This window comes from Erinaceus europaeus, chromosome 19, assembly GCF_950295315.1.
Source record: "Erinaceus europaeus chromosome 19, mEriEur2.1, whole genome shotgun sequence".
NCBI lineage: Eukaryota > Metazoa > Chordata > Mammalia > Eulipotyphla > Erinaceidae > Erinaceus > Erinaceus europaeus.
Genome location: NC_080180.1, coordinates 26,048,472 through 26,073,745, shown reverse-complemented (window position 1 = coordinate 26,073,745; position 25,274 = coordinate 26,048,472). Strand labels below are relative to the sequence as shown.

At 39.2% G+C, this 25,274-nt stretch overlaps 1 protein-coding gene and 1 long non-coding RNA gene across 5 annotated transcripts in view; one reads left to right on the top strand and one right to left on the bottom strand.

The window, feature by feature from the left end:
* The first annotated feature begins 423 nt into the window (after positions 1-423).
* On the top strand, positions 424-21,939 carry PIGR (polymeric immunoglobulin receptor). Of its 4 annotated transcripts, none has more exons than XM_016188150.2 (11): positions 424-550; positions 10,744-10,837; positions 11,504-11,845; positions 13,002-13,655; positions 14,598-14,939; positions 15,796-16,110; positions 17,857-18,031; positions 18,415-18,536; positions 19,131-19,262; positions 19,381-19,439; positions 20,426-21,939. In XM_016188150.2, exons 2-11 carry the CDS (start codon positions 10,792-10,794, stop codon positions 20,519-20,521), a joined length of 2,283 nt encoding a protein of 760 aa, XP_016043636.1. In that variant the 5' UTR covers positions 424-550; positions 10,744-10,791; the 3' UTR covers positions 20,522-21,939. The 4 variants fall into 4 exon arrangements, with proteins under 4 accessions (XP_016043636.1, XP_060034762.1, XP_016043637.1 ...); XM_060178779.1 differs by having other exon boundaries at positions 19,365-19,439; XM_016188151.2 differs by lacking the exon at positions 424-550 and adding an exon at positions 604-703.
* The window catches only part of LOC132534621 (uncharacterized), a 173,551-nt gene continuing 149,518 nt past the window's right edge, over positions 1,242-25,274 (bottom strand). Inside the window, exon 3 of the long non-coding RNA XR_009546340.1 lies at positions 1,242-1,534. This is a non-coding gene — a long non-coding RNA (uncharacterized LOC132534621). The remainder of the gene's footprint in view (positions 1,535-25,274) is intronic.

Here is a 25,274-nt window from a genome sequence, read left to right as displayed (position 1 = left end):
ATGGGAGGAAGTGCTCTTAAGTGAGTGGGAATTTAAGGCTAAGGACAGCATTCCTGCCCACTGTGCTCCCTTTAAATTTATATAAAATTTATGCCAGGTAGTTTACACTTAATATTTGATTATCCACTCTGCCTGTAGGGTTGGTGTCATTTTCCTTATTTTCCAAGTGGGAAAAAATATGAAAGTGATTTCTTGCCAAAGGCCTTGCAGTTAGAAACTAGATCTTCTTCCTTGATATTCTGTCTTTCATGCTGCAGTTGTGATGATGGAGGATTCCCAAGTAATACATTCATTTCAAGGTAAAGGACAGAGCTAGTAGTGAGGGAAGGTAAAAAGAGCTGAGGATCTGTAGGAATCACATGCTCTGGGCATGCCGCCAGACACAAGGGAGTGTGTCCCTTTAAGAGCCCAGGTGTAGATCAAGCTCTGCTCACACTTTCAGTTTTGGCTGCAGCATCCAGTACTCAGCTGGCAACTTCTAGAAAGGCAGAGGTTGAAAATTGTTGTGCCTTCAAAACCAATTCAACAGGGGAGACGTGAGTGACTAAAGGTAAGTGTAGCTATTCCCTAATGGCATGCCATCTGGGAAGGGATTGGGATAGTGGCTCCTCCAGAAATCTGTACTTTCACAACTCCCTGCCTACAAATAGTGGGGTGAGGAGGACAAAGGAGCCTTTAAGACTGAATGGAGGGAAGTGTAAAGGTATGTACCCCAGAGGTGAGCAAAGAACCCCTTTTCTGGAACATATGGGAATCCTTATTCTGCAATGTGACAGAAGGTGGGGAAAAGAAACATCTGTGGTCAACATGAGCTGTTCACCTCTCGGTTTGGTCCCTGAATTCCCTGCTAAGTACTTCATGGTTTGACTGTATAGCTTCAGACAAGTTTCCTAGAAGGAAGGTGCTCTGAGGCTTCATTTCTTGATCTTTTCTGGGCATATAAGTAACACCTTTCATTCAGGGTTAATGTGAAATTTCCTTGTGACCTAGAGGGAAGTCACAAGTGTTTGGCACTTTGCAATATAGTCAACCACACTGTGACTCGTTGGGGCCCACACAAACTAAACACTGTCTGTAAAGGTACTAGTACAAAGTGAAAGATCTTTTAGTCTGTGAATCTTCCCACCAGCTTTCTGAAGAGAATCCAGGCAGCCCTTTTCTTGACTTCTAATTTCTCTTCTAATTTATTTTTTATTTGTTGATCTAATAATGATCTCTTATCCTAATAAGAGGGGTACAATTCCACACAATTCCCACCACCAGAGTTCCACATCCCATTCCCTCCATTGGAAGCTTTCCTGTTCTTTATCCCTCTGAGAGCATGGATCCACGATCATTATGGGGTGCAGAAGGTGGAAGGTCTGGCTTCTGTGATTACTTTTCTGCTGGACATGGATGTTGGCAGGTCAATCCATACTCCCAGCCTAGTGGGGCAGGGCTCTGGAGATGTGGGGTTCCAGGGTACATTAGTGAGGTTGTCTGCCTGGCATCAACCTGTCACATTGGCATCATGGTAACATCTGCAACTTGGTGTCTGAAAAAGCATTAAGATGTAAAGCAGAACAGATTGTTTAATAACCAGGAACTTAAAGCTAAGAATATAGCAGATGAGATTTGCAGTCTACATTTTGGAAAAATTGAGTAGGTCTATTTTAGGTATATTCCAAGGGACCCATGACTTTACCAATTTTTGCCTGAGCCCTAAGCTAGCATGCAGGTGGGCTAAAGGCACATTGTCTGGGGAGATGGTGTCAGAGTTGTAAATAGGGCTAGAAGCTGGATCTGGGTAGAGAGTAGCTCCCAAATGTGGGAAAAGTATATAAATATTGTTAACTGTAAACCCCATCGATTTGATCTGAGGTCCATATTCAGTACAGGAGCCTCTGTAACTGTGCATCCCTTTAGATATGAGCTCTCATTCTATGGTCATAGCTAGGAACATTCTGGGCTGCACACATTCCAGGACCTGTCTTCCTTGAGTGGTGGAGTATGCTGAACCAACCTCCCTTTAGAGAATGGGGCAGTCCCGACCAATGTTGTCCCACATTGAGAGCAAGGTCTTGTAGAGGCCCACAAGGGGGTTCACTATGTTGTTCCTGATGAAGATAACCAGTTTAAATCCATCTTTTTCTCAGCAGATTCTTCCCACACTGAGACATAACATATATATAAAATCTTACCCACTCACTGAAATGGGAAAAAATGAGGTCTTTCTTGAGTATAAAAGGGAAGAGACCCCTCTAAGGTACGGTCAGCTTCCTAAATCCTGATAGTCCTCTTGATTTTGCAGCGAGAGGTTTCAGACACCCATCCCCCTCAGTCCTGGCCCTCATCCTCTGTCTTCAGCCACCCTAAGCAACCATGGGACACTCAAGCACAAAGTCATAACTATTCAAATTCTATTTTCTTCCAGTTACTTTTGTGCAACTGCCCCAGGGCCAGGTCCAACTAAACTGCTGGTGCTGTTTTTGTACCTGAGCCTTTGTACTCGCCACCATCTCTCTTCACTAGCAAAATTATAGTTTCCATCTGCAGTGAACATGTGTCAACCAAGAGCTTAGGGGGAAAGCAGCTATCTTGTCTGCCCAGGGCCAGCTCTGGAGCTTATTCCTTTCTTTCTTGTGTGGTAGTATAGCAGGAAGTAGAAGTTAGGAGAAAATCCTGTTCCATAATTGTAGCCTACCACTTTGCACAACTAGACCTCTTTAATTTTATTTTTTAATTAGTGTATTGTCCTCAAATTCAGTGTTTCAAACCCACACACCCAGTTTTTCCTTTCTTCATCTCATTTCAACCCAAAATAAATTTGAAGATTAGGTAACACCATCTAGTTTTACATCTGAGGAAACTGACTCAATCAGTTCATGTGACTCATAGAAAGTCACCCAGGAAGTATGAACATTTTGATACAACCATTTTTATATGGTCAAAGAGGCATTTTGACATTAACTGGAAAACAAAATTTCAAGTTTAAAATCAAGAGAGATGCCTTCTTCCTCCCATCTATGTCTTGCCGTTTCTCTGAGTGTGCTAAGACTGTCACTGGGGTCACAGTGTGATGATGAAACAGATAAGTTTGGAGGCAATGTACCTGGTTTCAAGAAACAAATGTCAACTGGCCTGCACATGGTGTTAAAACCATAGTAAATAGTATCATTTTTCAGGTTGAAATTTCTTTGTTCTCACTAGTTTATGAATTTAAGTGTGCTTAACTATATTTCCTATGAAAAACAGAGAGAAAATAACAGGATTCACTTATCTAATATTTTAGTTTCCCATTCCCTTATAAATAAACTGCTACTTTGTCTGCAGTACCTTCTCAGTATAAAATCATGTCTAAAACCTTATATATTTTTATTTATTTGATTTAAAATTTTTTTTCCTTTATTGGGGGATTAATGTTTTTATAATCAACAGTAAATACAATAGTTTGCACATGCATAATATTTCCCAGTTTTCCACATGACAATACAATCCCCACTGGGTCCTCTGCCATCATGGTCCAGGACCTGAACCCTTCCCCACACCCACCCCAGAGTCTTTTATTTTAGTGCAATACACGAACTCCAGTCCAAGTTCTGCTTAGTGTTTTCTGATCTTGTTTTTCAACTTCTGCCTGTGTTTGAGATCATCCCATATTCATCCTTCCGTTTCTAATTTATTTCACTTAACAAGACTTCTATAAGTTCCATCCAAGATGGGCTGAAAACAGTGAAACCACCATTTTAAGTAGCTGCATAGTATTCCATTGTGTATATATATCACAACATGCTCACCCACTGATCTGTTGCTCACCCACTGATATGGGTTGCTTCCAGGTTTTGGCTATTACAAATTGTCCTGCTATGAACATAGGTACACACAAATCTTTTTTGGATGGTTATGTTTGGTTCCTTGGGATATATCCCCAGAAGAGGAGTTGCAGGGTCATAGGGTAGGTCCATTTCTAGCCTTCTGAGAGTTCTCCAGACTGCTCTCCACAGGGGTTAGACTAAATGACTTTTCCACCTGCAGTAGAGGAGAATTCCTTTGTCCCCACAGCCTTTCCATCATTTGTTATTGCTATCTTTTCTAATGTATCAAACTCTCTAATGTATGAACCAAGACCTTATACTTTTAATTCACACTGCCTTAACTTGGATCCCATTTGATCATTTACCAACTGTGTAACTTTGGTAAAATTTCTTACTTCTCTGTGCCTTAACTAAAATAGGATTTCCCATTTACACTACTTTCTAGGGTGACTGCTAAAAATATTAGATGAGTTAACACATGTAAAGTATTTAAAAATAACTCAATATGTGCTGTTATGCCCCACATCCAACCTAATATATAGTTTGCTCTCTCAAGCCATGCTGGTTCATTTTGAACAGTTAATGCCCAGTCTTCAAAGGATGCCCAATAAAAATTTTTATTCTCTCCTCAATATGGTCATCAAAAAGAAAAACAAACTATGCCAACATTAGAGAGTAGAAAGGAAAGTAACTACCTATATTTTGAGTCTGTTAACATGCTAGGGTATTATGTTGTTTCATTGAATTCTAACAACAAATTAGGTACAGTTATCTCATTCAGGACATTAGGTTCAGAGTTTAAATAGCCTTCCCCTAAATCACCTGCATCCAAAGTAAGAGAATTGATAGCTAGACTAAGGACTTCAAGGTCTATATACAAGTACATAGCAACCAAATACAAATACACAGAATAGCCCCTTCCTACTCACACACCCTCTTGTGCTAAAGAGTAATTGTAACCTCTTACACTGAAGAATATATCATACATTATTCTGTTACACATTATTCCAGGGGGATAAGTGGTGGTGCACCTAGAAAAGCACGTGTTACCATGCACACATAGCCTGGTTCAAGCCCAAAATCCCACCTAAGGGGGTAGTCTTCACTAGTTCTCAAGTAGTGCTTCAGATGTCTCTCTCTCTCTCCCTTTCTACCTCTTCCTTCCCTCTCAATTTGTCCCTGTCTAAAGCAAAAAAGGGGGAAATTACTGATAGAAGAAATGGATTCACTGTGTAGCTTCTGAGCCCCAGTGATTACCCTGGTGACAATAAAATAAGTTAATAAATAAATAAATGGTTATTCAACATAATTCATTTCTTTGCCCCTATTCTCACAGTATAAACCAACATTAGGTTTGTTTGTTTTTGGACCAAAGCCACATACATGAGTGATTTCATAATTTCCAAACCACTTTTACACTTTGCAGATAAGAGGCAAGAAACAGAGAAGGGAAGAGATACCACAGCATTTGGAGTATTTTTTGGTTCCATATACTCCTTACCTGTTATCAGTTCTCAAATTTGGGCCACATTCATTGCAAAGCACATACCTTACTAGGTGAGCTAACTAATCAGTCCTATAGTATCCCTTCACTCTAGGAGGTTGAGGAGTTATTATGCCCATTTTATATATGAGGTAACTGAACCAAAATATTTTTCCCAGGTAGTAAGAAATATACTTCAATCCTGTGATATATTAGGATGTCAGACCTCTGACTTCTGTTTCATTCTCCAGATTCCTCTTCATGCAACTGTCTTTTGAGTTCCTAGAACCAAGAAGACATTGTCAAGGTAAAATAAAGTGTCCCAACCTTGCCCTTATCTTGCAAGGTTACCTAAGGATATAGGCTTTTTTTTTTTTGCCTCCAGGGTTATCGCTGGGGCTCAGTGTCTACACTAGGAACCCATTGCTTCTGGAGGCCTTTTTTTCCCATTTTGTTGCCCTTGTTGTTGGGCTTGTTGTAGTTGTTATTGTTATTGTTATCATAGCTGTTGTTGTTGTTGTTGGATAGGACAGAGAGAAATCTAGAGAGGAGAGAAAGATTGTGAAGCAACCCCCTGCAGGTGGGGGTCTGGGGGCTCTAACTAGGATCCTTATGTCAGCCCTTCAGCTTTACGGCCATGTGCACTTAACCTGCTGCACTACTGCCCATCTCCAGGATATAGACATTTATCTCCTTGTCTTCCAATAGTTTTCCATTTCATAGAGTAGAAAAGATAAATAGCTGTGTACCAGGGTAGAGTATGATGGCAACAATAACAGGGATCTTTTTATATCATTTTATTAGGGAGTGCTTATTAAAAGACTATCTAAAAATCCAAATAGTTTATTCCCAGAGTTCCATGGAGTTGACATTTCAAATATCTGGTTTCTATGTAAGTCTTAAAATCATAACTGGGCACTTTTAAAGAGAATGGGACCAGAAAGTCATTGATTTTTCTGGTTTCCTTATTTTTTAACTATTTCACTATTATTTGTCCATCTCTCTGCCTTCTGGAGTTTATATTCCATTCCCCTAACATTGTTAGAACTTGAAAACTCACACAACATCCTTACATAACTACACAAATTCTAAGTTATCTAGTATTGCAAGGCTTGGACCCTTCCAAGTAATATTGTAACTTCCAGAGTCACTGTAGTCTGTGAACGCATGGAAGATACAAGAGTGACAGTCTCATATAAATTCTCCTAGAGGTAAGGGAAAGGGACATTTAGTCCAGTCTAAGGAAATTTCTTTCCCTAAAAGATTAGCTGCTCCATATTCTTATGCATTTCAAGTCTAGGAAACCTCAGTCCTTTAGATATAGAAAGAAATCCCAGATTAAGTGGACAGTAGATAAGACTACAAACTATGAGAACTGAAAATCAACCATTCCAACTAAAAGGGAACTAAATTTTATATAACTTGCTCTCCAGCACAGGCTACATGTGTGCTCTAGTCCATAAGTGTGTGTGTGTGTGTGTGTGTGTGTGTGTGTGTGTGTGTGTGTGTGTTATAATTATATCAGATCCAGCAGTTTGGTAAAACAAGAGTGATCTAGGGGGTGGTACATGGCTTACCTGGTAGAATACACACATTACCATGTACAAGGCCTGTGTTTGAGTTGGAAGCACCTGCTTCAGGAAACCATGAACATTGGAGTGGTGGTGTGGTGTTTACCTTTCTCTCTCAGTACCTCTCTATCTCCTCTTCTATTAAAATTGGCCACTGGTAGCAGTGGAGTCATGCAGACACTGAACTCCAGTAATAACATTGTTAGAGAAAAGAGGGAGGGAGAAAGTGAACCACATAAGTGAACAAACAACTCCCAAAAGGTGACTTAATATGATATAATAACACATGCATATCATAGAATAATGGGTCTGTCCATTCAAAAAGTAATAAAAGGATTGTGGTCCAGTTCTGATGTGAATCTTGTGGCCAAGAATCTCTCTTAGTCTTAGATATCCCATCTGCCATATGAAGATAACATCTATCTCTTGAGTTGGTAGTATGACTACTATACATCTACTATGCATCTGGTGCATATTAATTGTCCAATAAATATTAATTTTTCATTGTATCCTGAAACAAATTATTTAAATCTAGTTTCAGCAACATAAAACTGGGCCCTCAACAGAACTTGAATCTTCTAGGTTAGGGAGAAGGTCAGGCTTTGAGAGGAAGAAACTCTAGTGATTCTCACAATCCAGGGTAATTTCAGCTGCAAGCAGACAAACTGTACTTCAAAAGTTAACTTTATGAAAAGATTTTCTACTCCTGAATGTATGTATCTGCCATCCCATCATCTCCCTGGAACTGAAATATATGCTTTCTTGCCAATACCAACCTTAGCTTAGTCTCTGAATCTGCTTTCCAATTGTGTGTGTGCCCAATGTTTTCACTCCTGGTCTAAGGCTTTGAAGACCTTAATGGGTGCCTGTGCCTTCACCATACCCCTGACATGAACATTTGTAGCCATCCAAACATATCACAAAGGAGAATAAGCTTGGGTTGGATAACAGGCACCCAACTTTGGCAAACTTAGTTTCTATAACTTTCTATAACTGAGCATAGATCATTTTTATCAGTCCAGAGGTAGGCTGCATGTCCCAGTTCACTCCATGGAAAGACCCATTGCAGTCTCAAGGAAATATTATTTCTATAAAAGCAGGACAGGAGCCAGAACCCATGAGAATACAGTTTGGACTTTTAAAAACATGTGGCAACTTGTCCTGTGATCTGTGAATATACCCCAAAACAGAACAAATCATGGCTGTCAGACTCCTGAGAATTTTCTACTAATCCATTCTAACAATGCCAGAGAAGACAGACTTTTCAGACCTTTTACATTTGTTCTCACCTGGGAAATTTTCTTCTGTGACCCTTAGTACCCACACAGGTGTTTCCCCAGTCAGTATCCCCTGCGTATTGCAGCTGATTTCAGCATTTGTCTAAGATCTCATGGCACAGGTTAATCATTGATCTGGTGTGAAAGGTCTAGTGCAATTAACCACAATTATGAGTCTCAAACTGCTACCCAATACCCATATCTGCTCCCAACTCTTCTAACCAACCCCTTATTTTTTCAAAGAACCAATGCAACTAAATACATTTATCTCCACCAGGAAATTAAAAAGGTCTTTGCTGGGAAATTCCCTCACAGAAAAGAATTAACTAAGATAAATATCTTTATTGCCTTTGGCTCCAGACAGTGAAGGGAGTCTCAGAGAATAGGAACAGGGACCAACACATTAAGAGGAGCTTAGAAGATCCTTCCCTGAGCTACCTTCTTCTTATTTTCCTTATATTAATAGATTTCTGGGAGGTTTTTAATGTATTCTGATAATAAGTTTAAAGTTTGCTAAAGTCCACTGAAAAACAGAGACTTCTCTCTCCTTTCTGATATTCTAGACTACAGTTTGGCCGTTATAATCAGGCTGAACCCTAGAACCCTCAGCCTTCTCTAGCTTTGAGTAGGACCACAGATGCAATGAGCTGTACCCTCTGAGTGGTTTTATCTTATATTCTCCTTTTTTGCCTTGTCTCACCAGCCAAGGCCATAATACTTGGCATTTTTAACTTGATCCTATAAATGGGCTTTTAGGACATTTTGGGAATATTATCTTAGTTTTCTTTTTCTCTTTTCTTGTTTTTTGCTTGTTTGTTTTTGCCACAAGGGTTATTGCTGAGGCTCCATGCAAGCACTGTGAATCCACTGCTCTTAGTATAATTTTTTTCTTTTCTTTTTTTTTTCTTTAGTATTTATTTATTCTCTTTTGTTGCCCTTGTTGTTTTATTGTTGTTATTATTGATGTCATCATTGTTGGATAGGACAGAGAGAAATGGAGAGAGGAGGGGAAGGCAGAGAGGGGGAGAGAAAGACAGACACCTGCAGACCTGCTTCACCACCTGTGAAGCGACTCCCCTGCAGGTGGGGAGCCGGGGGCTCGAACCAGGATCCTTCCGCTTGGCACCACATGCGCTTAACCCGCTGAGCTACCGCCCAACTAACCTTTTCTTTCTTCTTTTCTGCTTCTTTCTTTCTTCTTTCTTTCTTTCTTTCTTTCTTTCTTTTCTTTTCTTTCTGTCTTTCTTTTTTTTTCTTTTTTTGATAGGACAGAAATAAACTGAAGGGGGAGAGAGAAGTAAAGAAGAAAAGATAAACACCTGTAGACCTGCATCACTGCTCATGAAGCTTCCCCCCTGCAAGTAGGATCAGGCTCAAACTCCAGCCCTTGCATATGTTAATATGTGTGCTCAACCAAGTGTGCCCCCATCTGGCACCCAATTTTCTTACCTATAAAACAGTTGTGATTATATTTGTTCTGTCTTAATTAATAGGAACTTATGAAACTACAGTACAATAATATAAATGACAGTGCTCTGGTAAGCAACAAGGGTCTACAAGGGTATTAAGCACAGAGATTAAGAATGCTATTGTGGGGAGTCGGGCGGTAGCTCAGCAGGTTAAGCGCAGATGGCGCAAAGCACAAGGACCGGCTTAAGGATCCTGGTTTGAACCCCTGGCTCCCCACCCACAGTCAGTGAAGCAGGTCTGCAGATGTCTATATCTCCCCCATTCTGTCTTCACCTCCTTTCTCCATTTCTCTCTGTCCTATCCAACAATGACGACATCAATCAAAACAATAATTACAACAATAAAAGAATGCTACTGTGTTTGAGGTACAATATAGAGCACTAGGATAGATTAAAGCTTGAACTTTGGAGTAAGACAAAATAGGTTCAAATCTTGCTCACCTCCATATACCCTTACCCCACCTACACAAACACTCAGTCTCTGTGTGATCTTGAAGACAAGTACTTAATCTTTCATTTCTTCCTACATACACTATGGATAAGAATATCTACCTTATAGGGTTGATATCAAGTTTAAATGAGATAATAGCCATACATCAATTAGCACAATGCCTGGAACATGGTAAGTGAACAAGTGATATTTTTATGACCATTATCACTACTTTTACAACTTTGATTATTACTAGATTTCCTCAGTTGATTTTAATTTATGTCATAAAAAAACACCACCCCCCTACACCTCCTAAGGATGTAGGAACTCCAAGAACTTCAGTTCTCCTAAGGAACTGAAATAAAGAGATAAGACCACTTATCAGTAGTAACTAATTGTACATTGTGCCACTCCTAAGATCTTATTGATCTTGCCAAAATTGTGATTCTCAGTTTTCACAGAAGAAATGACACTTATGTTACTATTTTTTTAAAAAAGCTTGTAGCTTAGTTGAGAAGATAAAAAAATCTACTTATATCTAATAAGAAACTATAGTGGAATTATGAGTATTTGAGCTGTAGAAGGAAAGGTAGGACCATGTTTTCCAAGTATTTATGTCACTTGCTGGGTACACAAAGCCAAATAAGTGTTACAGGAACTTTCAGTCAACTAATCTTGGAAAATAGAAGTTTCATATCCTTGTATTTGTTGTCTTTCAGCATCCTCTGGAATTTGACTTGAGCAGCATAGTGACTTAGAAGCCTCCAATGATGATGCTCTTCCTTCTCACCTGCCTACTGGTTGTCTTCCCAGGTGTGTCTGCAAGACCCAAACCACAACCCCTGCAGGATACAGTTCCCTGATCATACTGAAGTTAGGCACAGTCTCAGGAATACTGCCCTTAAAATTCAAATCCACCCCCCCCCCAGAAAGAATAATACAGAACCGTAGAAAGCCATGCCTGAAAATGGATTGGTAAGGAAGTAAAATGGAGATTTCACAGTTTAAATTCAGTATACTGGTGAAGAATCTTCTCTAGGAACAAAAAATGACTCTGACCTCAAGCCAAAAACAAATTATTCTGAGGCTTGGAGGAATAAATTACCCTTCCTGGCTCTTAATACTTTTAACGGGACCAAAAGGAAATAATTGACCAAGTTTGTTTTAGAAAACAAAAATAACAAATAATAATGTAAATGTTTTTTCTTACAAAAGTGAAGTTTTTTTTAATAATCAAGGACTGTCGTTAAAGTTTTCTATTATCTTTAAAACAGTTATCATTAATTAGTCACAATTTGAATTTAATAATTACTAATCACTTATTTTGTCCAGTTAAACCAACTATATAACTATATCCATGGTAAGTAATCCACAAAATGTACATTAGGTCCTTTGTCCCCTCAAGATAGGCTTTCTGGATCATTTTAGTATATTTTATCTCCTATGACTTCAGAAAACCTCTCTTTTTTGTCCTTACAGTGCTCTCCATGAAAAGTCCCATATTTGGTCCTGCAGAGGTTGACAAATTTGAAGGAAGCTCTGCATCCATCAAATGCTTCTACCCAGCCACTTCTGTCAACCAGCATAGCCGGAAGTACTGGTGTCGGCAGGAATCCCAGGGTAGCTGCACAACCCTCATCTCAGATAGTTACATATCTAAGAATTATCAAGGCAGAGCAAAACTCACCCACTTCCCAAAGAATAACACATTTGTGGTGGACATTGCCCACCTCACGAAGAATGATTCTGGGCACTACAAGTGTGGTTTGGGAATTAATAACCGAGGCCTATCCTTTGACATAAACCTGCAGGTCAACCAGGGTAAGAATCTTAATCCATTGTGCCATTGTGAAAAAGTGAAAGGGAATTATTTTTAAAGTACACAGGGGATCCCAAGGAATAATTTCTTGAGAAAGCAGGAAATCTGAGCATAGGGTAGGGAAAGCTATGAGTTTTACTTCTTCCAAAAGCAAGAACTTTTCATAATAAAATGAATGAGACAAAAGGGGCTTATTTGAGGATAGCAGATGGTGCTTTCTAGACTTTTAGTGCTTGTGACACTTTAGAGTTTTACTAAAATAGAGAAGTATTTGGAAGACAACTTCTCTCAATCTGTTTGTTGTAGTTGGTGCAAAAGGAAATACACTGAAGGAAATGGGGAAAATAATATATTTTTGTGGGATATTTTAATTTTTGCCATCAGTACACCCTTTATAGCAAGGTCTTCAGTCACCAGAAGGCTCCTTTAAAATACAGTTTTAACTTGGCAACCATTTGGTGACTAACATTCTCAATATAAATTAAATTATCAATTTTTGCCCAAAGACTCAGACCCTACCATTGAAAAAGGTTTTTGTAACTGAGGAAAAAATATATAGAGAAATTTTGTTGATAAGATTCAAAGACAGGACACTTAAGATAGTTGAGAGCAAATTATTTTAATTAATTAATTAATTAACTAATTAATTAAATGGAAACACTGACAAGACCATAGGTTAAGAAGAGTAAAATTCCCACCACCAGAACTCCATATCCCATCTCATCCCTGATAGCTTTCCTATTCTTTAACCCTCTGGGAGTTATTATGGGTTATTATGGGATGCAGAAAGTGAAGGTCTGGTTTCTGTAATTGCTTCCCCGCTGAATGTGGGAGTTGGCAGGTCAATTCATACTCCTGGCTGTCTATTTGAGAGCAATTTAAAGGGAGATAGGCCTTAAGAAATATAGAGAGACTCCTAAAGATATATTTTACTCTGGTAGATTGGATGTAGTAAAAAATATGGCAATTATCAAGAGAGTGGTGGGAGGAGATTGGCGTCAGTGAAAGCACAGTTTCATGGAAAAGACAGCAGAAGACACATGTTGATAGTTTTCCTTTGGGGAGAAAAGTAATAGTCACGTCCTACCCATTTGGGGGGAATATTAAACTGTCTTATATTTCAAGAAAGTGAGATCACAACCCCTCCCCATTCTGCAGATCCTATCCTACCAGATGGTACAAAAATCTATAAAACATACATGGGTGGAACAGTGGCTGTTGACTGTACTTTCAAGGCTGAGAATTCTGAAAAGCTGAAGTCTGTATGCAAAAAATCAAACCAAGGCTGTGTATTAGTCATTAACTCCAGTGGATATATTAACCCCAACTACGAAAACAGAGCACAACTTTTTATTTATGATACCAGTGCAGCAAAGTATAAATTTATCATCAAAAAACTTCAGCTCACAGATGCTGGAACATATGAATGCCAGGCTGGAGACTATTCTACAGATGATAAAGACAATGCTTACCTCCATGTGTTGAAGCCTGAGCCTGAATTGGCTTATGGAGACCTGAGGGGCTCAGTGATGTTTGATTGTGCCCTAGACCCCAAGACGGCAAATGAGGCAAAATTTTTGTGCCGTATGAATAATGAGAAATCCTGTGATGTGGTCATCAACACCCTGGGAAAAAAGGCTCAGGACTTTGAGGGCAGAATTTTACTCACTCCCAAGAATAATGGCTATTTCAGTGTACTGATGACTGGACTGAGGAAAGAGGATGCAGGTCACTACTTGTGTGGAGCCAGTCCCCATGGTCAGCTAAAGGAAGACTCACCCACCCAGGCATGGCAACTCTTCATCAATGAAGGTGAGACCCTAGGAAGAGACATAAAGGTCATGGGATTGTAGCACATGGAAACTTTGCTTTCTCCCAGTAAATCTATTCAGTAATCACTAATGAAACCTGAACTGAGTAGTCCCTGAACTGAATGCTATATGAGCAGCTGTATAGAAGAACTAGAAAGCATAGTTTCCAACTCATGTTGTCTCATAATTTTTCTTACATTTATATGAATAAACAAATTAAGAACTAGTCACCAACAGTATGAAAGGGTGAAATATAAAAAGGAGTCATATGCAAGACAGAGAGAGGCCAGGCAACAAGGAGTCAACTGCCTGCCTGATAGACATGAATACTAGACATGTTATATCCATTTCAATGAAAAGTAGGTTTCCATATTCAAAGATTTTCATTTCCACATCTTAGAGTGGAAAATGCTATGTCATAAAATTATAAGTAAGGCCTTTTGCCAGGCTGAAAAGATAGAAACAGTTCAGTGAAAACACCTGGGCTTAAGAAATTTATAATACAAAAGCTAGGTCAGCTTTTAGCCACTCTGAATATCAAAAGATACCCAACTTCATACCTGACAACTGAATAGAATGAAATCTGTCACTGTGGCTACAGATACATGCCTTCACAGTATTTTCTCACAGACCCAGTTTTCATTGAGAAGAAAAAATTTTAAGAAGTCAAAGAAGATAGTCTCTTGAACTCCTTTCATTCTGTTCTCATAATAACATAAAAGAAGGGAGAAGAAGAAAAAAAGCCCAGATGAATGGTGAAGGTGACTGGAACCAATTAGGCGACTTCAGCTATAGTTTTGGTGACATTGGATAACCCTTGTCATCTTTTGAGGAGAATGAGATAATTGGTCTGTACTAAACTTCTCATCCTAGCCAGGAAAATGGAGGAAACATGGTTTATATCATGTTGCTGCTCTCATTCTATTTCTGTCTGTGCTTCTAGAGACTGTGATTCCCCCTACTCCCTCTGTGGTGAAAGGTGTGGAAGGAGGCTCTGTAGCTGTCCTTTGCCCATACAATCCTAAGGAAAAAGACAACTTGAAGTTCTGGTGCCGCTGGAAAGATACCCCAAGTGGCAGCTGCCCACAGTTGGTAAAGAATGGAGAAATATCTCCAGAACAGATCAAGAACTATGAGGGCAAGCTTGCAATGCATAAAGAACCAGGCAATGGCACCTATACAATCATGTTTAATCAACTTACTACTGAAGATGCTGGCTTCTATTGGTGTCTGACCAATGGTGATAGTCACTGGACAACAATGGTAGAGCTCAAAGTTGTCAAAGGTAAGGAGCTGAAGTGGGACAAGAAATGTAGCTCAATTATCCCTCAGTCAGAAGCAGTTTAGCACATCAACCATCATTGTCCCTCTTTCACCTCTCTTCATATTGGTGAGATAGGTCTCAGAACAGAGCCCACCTCTCAAGAGACCATGTGTCAGACCTACAGCAAGTTACTTTACCTTCATACAGCCCATAATATTCAAATTACTATCTTAGCACTTCCTGTATCAAGAACATTGGATTCTACAGTATAAATAACATCAGCTGAGATGCTATGCTATTGAATATAGAAAAGAGGAAAATGGAAAGGAAACTAAAGTCAAGGTATAAGACTCCATGTTCTGTGATAAACTGGACAAATTTATGGTCATCATACATAGTAATTATTATATTTGCACGTAATTGTGTTTCCTATGTATTCAGAGTAATGTATTCATTTGCAAAGTTTTACAAAGATGCCTGCTGCAGTTACTTCCTTGCAGCATTACCATTACAAACTTCTTTATTGGAGAGAGAGAGAGAGAGAGAGAGGAGAGAACGTGTGTGTGTGTGTGTGTGTGTGTGTGTGTGTGTGTGTGTGTGCATGTATTCTGCCAGGGTCACATTTATACTCAGTCTCACTGTTCCAAGGCTGAATTTTTCACTGTTTTTATTTCATATATAGAGAGAAAAAATCAAAAAGGGGAGAGAGAGACTACAATACCACTTCACCATCTGTGGAGCACTACCTGGTATTGTGGTACTCCTATGTGTTATCATTGCATGGTAAGATGCTCAGTTGTCTGAGCAAGTTACCTCTTGACCAACTAATAACATATTCTGTGACTATTTTTCCCTCCCCTCCCACCCCTGGCTCTAGGAGAAATTGACCTTAAGGTACCCAAAAATGTCATTGCTTTGGAAGGAGAGAATATCAAGATACCATGCCATGTACCCTGCAAATTCTATTCCTATGATAAATACTGGTGCAAGTGGACCAACAAAGGCTGCAGGACCTTTCCAAGCCAAGATGAAGGCCCCAGCCAGGCCTTCACAGAATGCAGACAGAAGAGTCAACTTATCAACTTGGTCCTGAACTCAGTCACCAAGAAAGATGAGGGCTGGTACTGGTGTGGGGTGAAGAACAGCCTCCGATATGGAGATTCTGTGGCTGTTTATGTGACAGTCAATAAGGGTGAGTCTCTATGGGCAAGGTATATACTCCCAGGAAATTTCCTTCTAATGTCACTGAAGTGTTTGTCCCTGTCCAACAACTTCTTTATCAGAGTAGGCCCCTATGTTTAGATATTAGAGGCTGGGGGCAAGGGGTATTAATTCTGACATTATCTCATTTACCTCCATAAAGGGTACCCCAGATATATGTACAAACTTAGAAAAAATAGTGGGTTTGCTCTTTCATCTAAGCTTCAAGACAATTCCCAAGGATGTCCCTTCAGATGACTCCAAATGCCTCTACATAGATATGCTTTATGTACATGAGCATATGGAGTATGGCCAAGTCAGCTCTCAAAGGAGCACCAGATATCCAGATACCCTCATGTACAAATTCTGCTAAAGAAAACTAAGGTAGTCTTTTTTAGTAAGTTTGTACTTAATCTTCACCTTTTAATGTCACTAGTGTTTGTCATTTGTTTTCCCCTGACAAGGAATTTTTACAACTCCTGTGTCACTTATTGAGGAAACATTTATTTAAAGGATTACTGTTTCCACAATAATACAGTTCTGCATCATCCCAGGATAGACATTAGTACATTTTACCCTCATCCAAACCATTATCTTGCTTTACCATAGGGACTTAGGTCCCCAACCTCTCCTTAGTGCTTCTCCCTTCTGACAAGGATATTATTTTTTAGACTTTCTCATCTCCCCATGATAGATGTCTGCAATGTAAGTCCTTTTCCATAATTGTGCTCCAGGATTGCAAGGCCCTTTCTGCCTCTCCCCTTTTGCTTATCCCCTAATCTTTTGTTTTGGTGCAACAAATATGTCACCCAGTCTATTTTATTTTGTGTTTTCTCTTCCTGTCCTTTTTACATAAGTTTCATGTATATGTAGAATCATTCAGTATTTATATTTCTCTTTTTGACTTACCCCACTTAACATGATGCCTTCTAATTCCATCTAAGATAAAGCAAAGGAGATGACTTCATCATTTTTAACAGTTGAGTAGTATCCTATTGCATATTCCATATACATAGGTCACATTTCTTAGCCACTCATCATTGAACATTTCAATTGCTTTCAAGTTTTTGGCTCTTATGACTTGTGTTATTATAAATATAGGTGTACATAGACCTCTTTGTATATGTGTTTTTATTTTCTTTGGATAAATTTCTAGGGAGAAATTGATGGACCATATATTAAGTCTATTTCTAGCGTTCTGAAAACTTGCAGGCCATTTTCCACCATGGTTGGACCAATTTACATCCCCACAACAATGTAGAAATGTTTTTTACCCCAACATTCTCATAAACATTTGTGGTTTCTGTCATTTCTAATGTATGACAGTCTTCTGGGTGTAACATGGTATATTACTGTTGTCTTTATAACCCACTAGAAATGTGTCTTGGTTCAGTTGGTCTGCCTATTGAAGGACCTTTCACCTAGTTACCACCAGAGGGAAGCCTTACCTATGTCTCCCACTGTGAAAAAAATCTCCCTGACCTCAAATGATAGGTCAGACCTTACACAAATCTGGGTCTATGACATAGAGCGTTGAAGATGGAAATAAATGTGCTATCAGGTATCAGTGAAAACCCAAGGAAGAACACTACTCTATGATACTGTCATCCTAAGCCCTACTTTGCCTCCAATTCTGACACTGATTTCTATTAAAGTATCACTCCTCAGATCCCCCTCACCTCAAGAAATAAAAATATAGATAAATAATCATTATATGATTTCACTCTGCTCTCTTCAGTGTCCCAAGATGTCAGCCAAGTGAATGCTGATCCCCAAGAGGAAGCAATAGAGCCAGGAGTTAGGACAATTGAAAACAAAGCTATTCAGAACCCCAGTCTTCTTGCAGAGGGGAGAGCGGTAGAAGAAACAAGAAACTCAGCTGACGATAGCAGAGCATCCACAGACCCTGAGAGGTGAGGCAGGATCTGGACTTGCCACTGAGAAATTCACCCAGAGACTGAGGACTGAAGGAGGAAAACCTCACTTCTTCTTGAATAATGGAAGCAGCCCTTACTACATAAGCTTGTGCTCAGAGTACTTTGTAGTGCAATTTGAACTTCCTGCATTCTGAAGAATAGTTGCCACTTAGTTCTATTTAGCAAATCTGGGTTGCACAGAAGTCCTAGTCCTTCCCTTGGTTATTGTCTGGAATATATATTCTTAGAATAATGAAGCTAGGAGAACACAATTGTATTAGGAAAAGGAAAAGTATTAACATGGGAGGGAAACTATCCAGCACATTCAGGGGTTTCCAGATTTCCCTTTCAGTCACTAACTAACTTAATCCTTCTTACAGCTCTGTAGGACAAGGAAGGAACTCCAGTGTAGTGGTCTACATCTTAGTGCCACTGGCCCTAGTGCTGACATTGGGAGCTGTGGCACTAGGGGTGGCCAGAGCAAGGCACAGAAGGAATGTGGGTGAGTGTCCAGAATGTTCCTTGCCCCTCTCCTCTACTCAAAATCCTCAATCCTGCTTAGTTTCCCATAGAGGAACATTTATTTTTTTTCCTCTTCCATAGAAATAACTCTGGGAAGTAAGATGGGAAAAGAACAGCTTACACTTACCTAACACTTATAGTAAGAGCTATTGTCGATATGGTCATTTCTCACTGCTCAGAATGGAAGTTCAGAGACAGGGTTTCCAGGAAGAAAAGAACAGGATATTGGGAAAGCTAAGTCTTTGACCTTCCTTGAAAATTAATCAGCTATGTGACTTTTGCCTGAGACATTGCATGCATACCTCACCGCTCTCATGGTTCAAGACAGGGATGATAATAACCACCTCAAATAGCTGGTGTATGAACAAAATAATGTACTGTGTTCACAAAGTGACAAATGCCAGGAATTTCTGAGTCTTGATTACCCATGAAAAGAAACTGAAGGTCATATTCAGCAAGGAGCAACCCTTCAGCTGTCCTTTGAGAATACAGCATATCCTCAGAGAGTAGCATACACTGTTCTTACACATCCCAGCCCCCCGCCCCCATACCAATTCCTTTCTATTCTGGGCAGACCGGATCTCTATTAGAAGCTATAGGACAGACATCAGCATGTCAGACTTGGAGAACTCTAAGGATTTGGGGGCCATTGACAACATGGGAGCCTCTCCAATCAAACAAGAAACTTCCCTTGGAGGGAAAGATGGTAAGTACCTCATTCACAGTAATGACCACCCTTAAAAGAACAGTAATTAGACCTGACTCTATGTCTGGGCTAGATACATGAGTATAGTGAAGGATAATTCAGTCCTCTGTCTTTACAGAATCCATGAGCACCACCAGGAATACTATGGAGACTGATGAACCCAAGAAAGTGAAAAGGGTAATGATGAAAAAGGAAAAGTCAGCTTTATTTGTATCACAAGGGAATGAAGCATGAGAGACTGCAGTTATACATCAAGAAAAAAGCACCTCAATGTTGGGGCTGCTGTAAGAAATAAAGGGAGGCAAAATAAATAGTGTTCAGGGAAACTATTTGAAGGAGAGACACAACTTCCTGGTTGAGGTAAAAGGTGAGCTGAATTTGAAAAGCATTTGAAAAATGTGGGAAAAGAATAGTCCACACATACCCAAAACTTATAGTAAGAGTTGCTGTCCATATACTATCTCTAGAACGTCATATATCACTGCTCAGAATGGAAGTTCAGAGACAGAACTTTCAGAAGAGAGGGAGATCAGATGTGATATGTTAAGTACATAGAATATTCAGTCACTGGGTAGGAAAATCAAATGAAGTGCATATTTTTCATAGTGTTTAGGCCACCCTCACCCCATCTCAATTTTATTATGACAGTTTACTTAGAAACATTTTTCCTTGATCTGGAAAATATTTTTTTACTATGGATTATTTGATAATCATTAGAAATATCTTCCTACTCCAACAAAATACCTTCAAGGCACGGAACCCAGCCCTCCACTCTGGCATTGTATTCCTGAAAAGCTACATCTCTTGGCTGGTGGAGAAAGAAAATTGTAAGGTGCTGTGATTGACACCTACTTAGGTCACCCCTAGACTGTGTGGGCAGAACTTTTGGAGGACAGACCCAGGCAACAGAAGTGGTTCCACTCCATGTACTAGAAGTAGGTAGTGAGAAAAAAGTTATTTTTAGACATCTTAACTTTCCAGTTCTCAAAATTGCTCTATTTTGGTGACCATGGGGGCTAGAATAAGAACATCAGGTCTACACAGGCTTGGGCTGCTTAAGCCAAGATTATAAATTTAAGATATTCATTGTATCCCCTCCTTATGATTCCTACCCACTGAGTAAAATGTCCCAAATACTGATTCTTCTTCTATTACCCCTTTAGTCATCTAAGGAGGAAGCTGACATGGCCTACACTGCCTTCTTGATCCAGTCCAACAACATGGCTGCCAACACCCACGACAGCCCCAGTGAAGCCTAGGAAGAGTGATGACTGCCTTATCTCTGTGTCCGTAAAAATCACCTTCAAAATCACATTGATCCTCAGGGTCTTCACTACCTGTACTCACACCTCACCTAAGCTTTTCCTATTTGACCACAGATGGTATGCTGCTCTCTCCTTGGCAACATTCATGCCTGGCCTGACTAGCCTATATTTTTCTGTGAAGGTAAAGTGCAGCTCATTCTACAAAAAGGAACCAAGATGTAGAAGGAAAATCAAAACTTTAGAAGTACTCATGAGAATGAAGAGAAAACAGAGTGATTAGAGTAATAATTTTGGAAAGAAGGGTCTCACTGCATTCGTATATGAGATACAAAGAAATTCTTCCCATAGTCTTCCATCTCCATCCTCCCTCTTCCCTCTCTTCACCCTGAATTAGATATACATATTTGAAAATCTCTAGAATTCATACACTTTGCTCAACACCAGAACACATATATTGTTCACCACTGGGTGAAGCAGCTTCTCTTCGCTTTTCTTTTCAAATATTATTGAATCCTTGGACACTATTTCTATCAATACTAAGACCTAAAACCCTCATTAGGTAGGCTTGTCTCTGGCCATATTAGGGTACGTCATACTCCATTTGCAGTCTTACCATCTTTGAGGTCATGTGCCATACTCAGCCATACATTTACATCCATATAGAATCATAAACACACATACCATTTTTTTAAATTACTACTAGGGTTATCACTGGGGCTCGGTGTCTGCATGACAAATCCACCACTCATTGCCCCACCCCCTTTTTTCTTTCTTCTTTGATAGGACAAAGATAGATTGAGAGAAGTGAGAGAGAAATGGACAGAGAGAGACCTGCAGCACTACTTCACTGCTCATGAAGCTTGCTCCCTGCAGGCAGGGACTGAGGACTTCAACTCAGGTTCTTGTGCATAGTAATGTGTGCACTCAACCAAGTGTGCCACTGCCCTGTCCCCTTACTATTTTATAAGTAAGAAAGTTGAGGTCCTAAGAGTTTGACCACCAAGTGGACACTATGGTGTCAAAGTATATTTACTGACTTGGGCCTCTTTGCTAGAGATCCTACCCTCATGGTGGAATCAAAGTTGTAAAACAAGAGCAATAAGGAAGAAGAGAAACATGGAAATAGAGACTAGTATGTCACAAACCCCTTTTCAGGCAAGACAACCCTTACCTTTTCTGTCACTCACATAGATATAAAAGAATAAAACAATGGACAAACATTCATAGTCCCTGTAGTTGAAGAGTTTCCAGCACAAATAATGATAAGAGAGAGTTTGAAATTGTCAGAAAAGAGGTGAAATCCACACAACTAAGGTCTTTCTTTGAGTTTTGTATTTCAGTCTGCAATATAAGCCAATATGCTAGCAAATCAAAGATGTGAATTAATTAATAATTAAAGGGCATGATTTCTACCATGGTGGTTCAGATTGTATTTTTCTCCTTCTCTTTATGTTTTGCAAATAACCCCTCCAGAGGATGCTTTGATATCATCTTAGGTACCCCAGAAAAATTTTCTAAACAAGTTCCCCCTATCTTCAATTCTGAGCCAAGAAGACTAAGGGAATACCTAAAATGGGGCCAAGGTACTGTTAGTGAAAGAGTAGTTTGACAAACAAACAGATAAGCAAAATTATTTTAAAAAAATAAAAACACCAGAAGTTATAAGGCTAGTTAAGTTACCAGAAGGGAAAGGGGTGGAGGGTTACAACAAAAGGAGTGATTGTATGATGAGAGGTGGAATTAGATGTTTAGCAACAAACTTAATTTAGTAAAACCATTTATTTATATGATGCATACCTAAAACTTAAAAAACAATATAATTCAATATTATTTCATTAAAGCATGGTAATAGAAACAAAGAATAACTTGAGACTTACTATAATGGTCGAGATTGACACCAAAACACAGTGTTTCAGAAAATAATAATTCTGATAATGGAATACCCTGAAAGCAAGACAACACAGGTATTAAAATTCTTGATAAAGCATCTATAGAACTATTAAATTGGATATCAGACTTCCCTGGGGAATCCTCAAGATCAAAATGGTATAAATCAAATGATCAAGGAGGTCATTCTGCAGGTATATCATACATGTCTTCCATGTGTAAGGCCCTAGGTGTACCTCCAGCATGACCACAGGACAGTGGTTGGAGATTCAGGGATAAATTGGTGTCCTTTTTAATATTCTTTTTTATTTGTGATTAATAGAAAGTTACAGCATTATAAAATTACAGGACATAGTTCCATACTGTACCCACCACCAAATTTCTGTGTCTCCATTTTGGGAGATAAACACCATAATTCTAATCTTACTTAAGATATGGAAGCTTCTGCTTTTTCTTTTTCAAGTCTGTTTGTATCAGTTCTCTAGATTCCACATATGACTGAAAGAATCTGGTCTTTTAATCCTTTTATTTTGCTGAGCATAATCACCCCTAGTTCTGTCTAAATTGACCCAAAGGATACAATATTATCTTTTTGTTCCATGGAGTATGTATCCCATAATTTTGGCCAGTCATCTGTTGATAGGTATTTAGGTTGCTTCCATTCTTTAACAATCACAAATAATGTACCTATGGGGTGTATATATCCCTTCAAATTAGTGCTTGCATTTCCTTTGGATAAATGCCTAAAAGTGGTATTGCTGGATCAAAAGTAACTATTTTTATTTTTTTAGGGACTATTTATACAGTCTTCCAAAGAGGCTGCATCAGTTTACATTCTCACCATCAGTGTAGCAGTCTCTTTTTCTTTTTTCCTTTTTTTAAATTTTATTACAAAATTATGAGGTAAAAGAGGAATAAGTCTATACCATTCAAACTACCAGAGTTCTGTGTCCCTATTGTCTGCACTGGAAACTGCAATAGTTCTCCCAAGGTCACAGATATGGGTTGACTATTTTTTTACAACTATCTATATTTATATATATTTACCCATTTTTCTTTTTTTAATTTATTTTTTTATTTAAGAAAGGATAAATTAACAAAACCATAGGATAGGAGGGGTACAACTCCACACAATTCCCGCCACCACTCTCCATATCCCATCCCCTCCCCTGATAGCTTTCCCATTCTCTATCCCTCTGGGAGCATGGACCCAGGGTCTTGTGGGTTGCAGAAGGTGGAAGGTCTGGCTTCTGTAACTGCTTCCCCGCTGAACATGGACGTTGACTGGTCGGTCCATACTCCCAGTCTGCTTCTCTCTTTCCCTTGTAGGGTGGGTCTCTGGGGCAGCAGAGCTCTAGGACACATTGGTGGGGTCTTCAGTCCAGGGAAGCCTGGCCAGCATCCTGATGTCATATGGTGGCTGAAAAGAGAGTTTAACATACAAAGCCAAACAAATTGTTGAGCAATCATGGACGCAAAGGTTGGAATAGTGGAGAGGAAGTGTTGGGGGGGGTACTCACTGCAAACTCTAGTGTACTTCTGCTTTCAGGTATATATTTTGCACTAGTTTATGGATAAATGTCAATAGCTTAAACTCACCCATCAAAAGGCACAGTGGGGGGGATGGATCAGAAAACATAACCCAACCATATGCTGCTTGCAAGAATCCCATCTGACACAACAAGATAAACACATCCTTGAAAGGATGGAAAACTATCATACAGGCTAACGGACCACAAAAAAAAAGGCAGGAACAGCCATTCTCATCTCAGACACAATAGATTTTAAATTAAATAAAGTAATAAAAGATAGGCAAGGACATTACATAATGATTAGAGGATCAATCAGCCAAGAAGACTTAACAAATATTAACATCTATGCACCCAATGAGGGACCATCTAAGTACATCAAGCACCTACTCAAAGAACTTCAAAAATACATCAATAGTAATACAATAATAGTGGGAGACTTTAACACCCCACTCTTACACTTAGACAGTTCAACAAAGCAGAGAATCAACAAAGATACAAGAGAATTAAATGAGGAGATTGACAGACTAAACCTCTTGAATACACATTCTTTTCAAATCCGCATAACACATACTTAAGGATAGACCACATGTTAGGCCACAAAGACAGCATCAATAAATTCAAGAACAGTGAAATCATTCCAAGTATCTTCTCAGACCACAGTGGAGTAAAACTAACATTTAACAACAAACAATTATTAAAAGTCACAAAGTTTGGAAACTAAACAACATACTCCTTAAGAACCACTGGGTCAGAGAGTCACTCAAGCAAGAAATTCAAATGTTCCTGGAAACAAATGAAAATGAAGACAAAACCTATCAAAATATTTGGGACACAACTAAAGCAGTATTGAGAGGGAAACTTATAGCCATACAATCACATATTATACAGCAAGAAAAAGCTCAAATGAACAACCTTACTGCACAGCTCAAGGACTTAGAGGAAGAGGAACAAAGGAACCCTAAAGCAACCAGAAGGACAGAAAGCACTAAAATTAGAGCAGAAATGAACAACATCGAAAATAAGAGAACCATACAAAAGATCAATGAAGCCAAATGTTGGTTCTTTGAAAGATTAAACAAAATTGACAAACCCCTAGCCAGACTCACCAAACAAAAAAGAGAGAAGACTCAAATTAATAGAATTGTAAACGACGGAGGAGATATCACAACTGACATGACAGAAATCCAGAAAATCATGCGAAACTTCTACGAAGAACTATACGCCACCAAGCTAGAGAATCTGGAAGAAATGGAACAATTCCTAGAAACATATGCCCCTCCCATTTTCCTATGGTCCTGACTTATCTTCCTTTCTAACTCACAGCTACA